Below are 6,499 nucleotides of genomic sequence, written 5' to 3'. Positions count from 1 at the left end.
CTAGATTATGCCATTTCCTGTCCCTGTCCTGCTTTCTGACACGGGCTAAACAGAAACCAGTCTCCTGGATGGCCCCTAGAAAAGTTGGAGCTTTGGATGTTTTATGCATCTCTTTCTCTTCCCAGGGAGAACCTGGGAAATGGCGATTTTGTCCCAGTCACATGGTTTTGGACCTCCAAATGTATATGGAAGACATATCTTGAATTATCTTAACAGGTTCAACATAACTGATACTATGATTGAACTGTGCTCAGGATCCTTTAAACTAAGTTTTGGATTTCTTACAGAGAGAATCTGACATAAACTGTTTTTGAGTCAGTGTGTTCATGCCAGGAACGAGATTCTAGGGCTTGCTGTACTGCAATCTTGTTGATGGGAAGTTGTTAATTTTGGCTGTTCCTTGGGGAACTATCCTGATAGTGAAGGATAAAATTGTGTAAAATATTGAAGCTAAAAGGGACTAAAGACAGACTGTAAAGACAAACCCCTTAGTTCCCTATTATAGGTAGAAACTGTTCCCTAGGGAAGAGACTGAACAAGCTGCTTCCATGTCTATAACCAAGTGCGTTGTTATTATTACATGCACACTAAAATCCTCTGTGACTTAGTATGCACCAAAAATGATTTTAGAGTCCATTTATTGTTTTCTGCTGCTGGATAGGACAAAAATCATAATCAAAATTATGATCTATGATTCTGCAAGATTTCTAAGGTACATCAGAAATTATTTACAGGTGACATTTTCTTAGAAAAAATGAAACCAAAGCCTAAGAACCTGAAGTTGCCCTTCCAGGACCATAGCGGTAAAATCACTAAGAAGAAAGGCCTGGAATATTCTGGCTTAAGAGAGTGAGTTTCCGAATTACATTTATATTCATGTTTTCCTTGTCCAAGATGAAGACTGAGATACGACACAATTGAGACTCAGATATGACAGCTCATTTCCTCTTTGTGCAGTCCTGAGATTCAACTGAATCTTGCAGAGAAAACTGTTTGAAGGGAGAGCGGGGAATGTTCAGAAATATTAAAGAATAAAGGTGATACAGTTTCTTAGTAAGTTCCCTTTCCACAGATAGAAGACTCTTTCTTCTACTTTTATAGCTTTTATTCTGTGATATATGGAGTGACTTATCCTTCCCTAGACTTTGGTTGCTCTTGTGTTTCTTTTTCTTTATTTCTTTTTTTTTTTTTTTTAGTTAGAAGCAATGTTCTTGGTTCCTACCTTGTAAATTCTTATCTGCACTAGAGACAAAAGCCAGGCTTTGGGGGTTGCTGCCAAAAGAAGAGGAGAAGTAAGAAGAAGGTCCAAGTGAATGAAATAATGGTGAGATGAGAGAATGAAGATTCTGTCCTGGTTCAAACTTCTTTTCCATTATCCTTTTGGATAAAAAGCTAAATTTTGATGCTTTTTGCTACTTAGTTTATAAAGCATTTATAGAGGAAATTCTTGTCACTCATTTCCATGGTAACAGTAAGTAAATTCTATGGATTCAGTTCGGGCTATCCAAAGTCATTCCCAGTGCGTATATCACTTATGTGAGGAGATGTGAGAAATACTCTTTTTCTTCTGTGAGACCCTTCTCCCCTGTTTTCACAGATCCCCTTAGAGAAGAATGGCTCCAGGGAATGACTCTTTCATGACTCAGTTCATTTTAGCGGGATTAACAGACCAATCAGTTCTTCAACTCCCCCTGTTTCTCCTGTTTCTAGTAATGTATATGGTCACCGTGATGGGAAATTTGAGCTTGATCATCCTAATTGGGCTGAGTTCACACCTGCACACACCTATGTACTTTTTCCTCTTTAATTTGTCCTTCATAGATCTCTGCTATTCTTCTGTTTTTACACCTAAAATGCTGATCAACATCATATCAGAGAAGAAGATTATCTCCTACATGGGGTGCATGACCCAGCTTTACTTTTTGTGTTTTTTTGGTATTTCTGAAAGTTATGTGCTGACATCAATGGCCTATGATCGCTATGTGGCCATCTGTAACCCACTACTGTATAACATTGCCATGTCCCCTAAAGTGTGTTTCAGCCTTATGTTTGGTTCCTACTTGATGGCATTTTTTGAGGCAACAACCCTCATTGGATGCATGGTGAGACTGCTCTTCTGTGATGCAAACACCATTAACCATTATTTGTGTGACATCTACCCTCTCCTCCAGCTCTCCTGCACAAGTACCTACATCATTGAACTGGAGGTTATCATTGTGTCAGGCATCAATATCACTGTGCCCAGTCTCACCATCTTTATCTCTTATGGTCTCATCCTCTCCAACATCCTCCACATCAACTCCACAGAGGGCAGGTCTAAAGCCTTCAGCACCTGCAGTTCCCACATCATTGCTGTTTTTCTGTTCTTTGGATCAAGTGCATTTGTGTATCTCAAACCATCTTCTGTGTCTGCGGATGACGGAAAAATATCCTCTGTCTTTTACACCAATGTGATTCCCATGATGAATCCCTTAATTTACAGCTTGAGGAACAAAGATGTTAAACTTGCTTTGAGAAAAACTCTACGTGTGGCAGAGTTTTGATTAGAGACATTATCTGTCTGTGCATATAGTTACAAGACAAGGAGATTCTGTGTGTTCAATTAAATATTTTTAGTCAATGGCCTTATTTTTCTATTTTTTTTTAAATAACATGCCTACAAAAATTTAAGACTTCTCTCAATAATGTATTTACAATTTTTCTGTCTGGGACTTCTTTTTTCCCCAAGTGATTTGCACAATATCTCCTCCAGTTTTCTTTTTAGCTAATAATATTGAATTATAAATGTAACTCTGTTATTTTCTAGCTTCATTTCAAAGTTTTAATGTTTACTGAAAAAAATTGTCTCCGAGTGATCAAATTTGAGATACCTTTGATATGAGACAGCAATGATGAAAATCAGCTGGATACCACTAGAGTAGCATTGTTTTATTGGAGTTGTGTGTATTCTCCACATGCTTTACAAGCATGTATCAGATGTTTTTACTGTTTTTACTCCAATTTTTCTATTATCTGACTATGTCTCCTTTAAATGTCAGAGATTTGAGCCTTCCTTAAGATGTTGACTATAAGTTTATTTTGCATCTCTAAATATTTTACACCAAACTTCTTTGGGCAAGTGTTTTCTTTTTACTTTTGTTCAATGAAACCAGCAAGTGACAGATAATATCAATATGTTTATTTCATAGATGGTGAAATGAAGCTCAGAATGGTTAATGATTTAATGTCACAGCTAAATAAAGAAAAGATTTAGATTAAACTGTTAACCTTCTAATTTCAAGTCTGCTACTTTTGTAGTCTGCTTAAATCCACTTCATTCTACTCTATTTCCTTCAGTATGATCATTAATGAGAAGACATTTTAAATTTGAAGCTTAACTTTTGTTTATTCAGGGAAATACATGAATTTCTCTCATGCTGTTTGCTGCTTTTTTGTTGTTTGCTTGTTTAGGCAAAGAGTTTCATGGTTTATTTGGGTGGGTAAAGAAGGCCTTTTGGGCTAGTGTATTGGTGAGATGATTGACTCAAATAGGGAGCTTTTTTCTTTTTTTTTTTTTTCAAAATTAAGAAAACTGATTTTGAGATTTTTTTTAATTAAGAGAATATGGGTGAGAAAAGAGTCCAGAATCATGTCATTATGCCAGACCTCAACAAGACACATGTTCAATAAATAAGAGGTCTTGTGTGGGAAGTATTCATGTTCATTAGGAGACAAATATTGTTCTGAATCTGTATGCTTTCTGTACAGGACTATAAATGTATTTAACTGTCTGTAGATCTTTGATAAAGCTATGATGTACATGACTGTAAATTAATAGTGCTTTGGGAAATAAAGGTGAAAAAGCTGTGCTCACATTTGGAACCAGGAAAGAAGAAGGCCGCAGGTACAAGTAATAAAATTGTTAAGAGCATTTGAAACTCAGTTAGGAAATAGGAATTTAGAGAAGAAAAATGATGGATAAAGAAAGTCCATACCTATGATTCCCCTCTCCTTGCTGGAAGAGCCTAGCTATATTATGGAGCTCATAGGGTTTCTCTGGGTAGGATGAAATCCCAAATTATTGGACTTTTTAAAACAGTGAAATCAATGTAACTGGAGAGCCTGAGAACAGCGAAATCACTCCTGTTTCTGTGGACTTCCAAATGCTACTTCCATATGCATTTTATGGTGCTAAGCCTCAAAGTCCTGCTGGTAGTATAATGATAACTTGAAAAACACTTTGGCGGATACACTAAATTTTGGCATTGACTTTACTGAAAAGCATGTCGGATTTTTTTTAAAGGAAAAATACTACCTTAAAAATCCTCAATATGATATGTGAAGATCTAATGAAAATGATTTCTAAGATACTTTAACAATATTATTATATATCACTTTCCTAATCTCCACTCAATATTTGGGTGTTGTGAAATTTAGCATAGATTATTTGTTGAATTTTTTTTTTGTTTGTCTTTAGTTGTTTGGCATGGCTAAATCCCTATCTTATGGTTAAAATGACCACTCATCTCGCATCTCCTGACTTCTAATATCAACATGCTTCTTTTTCACTGAAAAGGTTATATTTATTTAAAATACTTGATCTTGGTTGGAATTTCCTTTTGTTTTTTTACTTTCTGTCTCTAGCTTGTTTCCCCAATAATAACAAATGTGTGTCTAAGCAAGTTCGTGTGTCGAGCCATTTGGAAACGTTTCATATCTCCATCCACTCACTCTGTTATGTATAAATATTTGTATGTATGTATAAATATTTGAGGTTTCCCAAGGGTACAACTTCCCTGGTGGTTCAGTATAAAGAAACCACCTGACAATGCAGGAGACTCGAGTTCGATCCCTGGGTCGGGAAGATCACCTGAAGGAAGAATTGACAACCCACTCCAGTATTCTTGCCTGAAGAATGTCATGGACAGAGGAGCCTGGCGGGCTACAGTCTGTGTGGTTGCAAAACAGTTGGCACAACTTAGCAACTGAGCAACAACAAAAACAAAGTGTGGGTTCGTGTGGTCACTAATGTTTAATTTCATGTGCCTAAAAATTCAGATAAAATGTGTTCATTTTCAGAGAAGGTAAACTGTCTTCACAGTTAATTATATATTTGACTTATTTGAAAAAAAGTAATAAATATATTTAAAATTACACTTTGTAATAGTTAAGGGTGGCAATTTAAATTTGAGAGGCAAGTTTGCTGATAGCTGATCAATTTAAGCACTTTTTATTTAACAATAAGCCTATCTATCATTTGGATTTCCATCAAAAGGAGGGAAATCAAGTCAGAGTATTTTACATGCACAACATAGTTTTTCTTAATCATTTTTGCTTTATTGAGTTATATGAATGACACTGACATCTTTTGAGGGAAGGAATTGAAAGGTTGCTGCTGAGCCATGAAAGATGCTGGGATTCTTCGCCTCCAGAGGAGAAGAATTCAATCCGGGGCCAGGGATGAGGCTAGATTGCTCAGAGCTTTTGTTTAATAAAGTTTTATTAAAGCATAAAAGATATAGAGAAAGCTTCTGACATAGGCATCAGAAAGGGGCAGAAAGAGTGCCCCCCTGCTAGTCTGTAGCCAGATGTTATGTAGCTACTGCTGCTGCTGCTGCTAAGTCGCTTCAGTCGTGTCTGACTCTGTGCGACCCCATAGACGACAGCCCACCAGGCTCCTCTGTCCCTGGGATTCTCCAGGCAAGAACACTGGAGTGGGTTGCCATTTTCTTCTCCAATGCATGCATGTATGCCAAGTCGCTTCAGTCGTGTCTGACTCTGTGTGACCCCATGGACAGCAGCCCACCAGGCTCCTCCTTCCACAGGAGTCTCCAGGCAAGAACACTGGAGTGGGTTGCGATTTCCTTCTCCTAGCATTCTGCTAATTGGAGAAAGGAAATGTCTCAAAACTCAGAGACTAGCACCAGGCCCCTCATCCACAACATGCATTTTGAGATACCATTGGCACAAGGTAAGTTGTCCTGGGCCATAAATTGATTGACATGAATCTTGAAGAAAGGCAGGTTTCCAAGCAAATACAGTCTCATTAACAAAGCTTAAGAGAACATTTGCATGAGTAAAACATACTGGCTTGTCAAGTAGGGTTTGAATCTTAGGTGAACTGACTTGAAGGCATAGTCTAGGGTAAATACATGGTTCATTAACATAGATTAAAACAAACATTTCAATAGAAAAACGCATTGGTTAAGTCAAAGTTTAAGAAAAGTTGAGTTCAGGTGGAACCAGGTGTCGTCAAGGCAACACAGAACTTTAAAAGAAACCTTTTTTAACATTTGTATAGAGAAGGGGAAAAAGACCCTAACATTTATAGTTTGTTTCCTCCTGCAGCTTAAGAGTGGAGAAGGAAATGGCAACCCCCTCCAGTATTTTGCCTGGAAAATTCCAGGAAGGGAGGAGCCTGGTGGGCTGCTGTCTGTGGGGTCGCACAGAGTCAGAAATGACTGAAGCGACTTAGCAGCAGCAGCAGCCGCCGCTTAAGAGAGAGAGAGAAAAAAATGTC

At 37.6% G+C, this 6,499-nt stretch overlaps 1 protein-coding gene across 1 annotated transcript; it reads left to right on the top strand.

Moving 5' to 3' along the window:
* The first annotated feature begins 1,613 nt into the window (after positions 1-1,613).
* LOC136168820 (olfactory receptor 8B3-like) lies at positions 1,614-2,543 on the top strand. The gene has a single exon (XM_065936518.1). It carries the CDS (start codon positions 1,614-1,616, stop codon positions 2,541-2,543), a length of 930 nt encoding a protein of 309 aa, XP_065792590.1.
* The last annotated feature ends 3,956 nt before the right edge of the window (positions 2,544-6,499 follow it).

This window comes from Muntiacus reevesi, chromosome 5 (assembly GCF_963930625.1).
Source record: "Muntiacus reevesi chromosome 5, mMunRee1.1, whole genome shotgun sequence".
NCBI lineage: Eukaryota > Metazoa > Chordata > Mammalia > Artiodactyla > Cervidae > Muntiacus > Muntiacus reevesi.
Note: the sequence above shows the minus strand (reverse complement) of the source record. Positions and strands in the feature narration are given on the sequence as shown.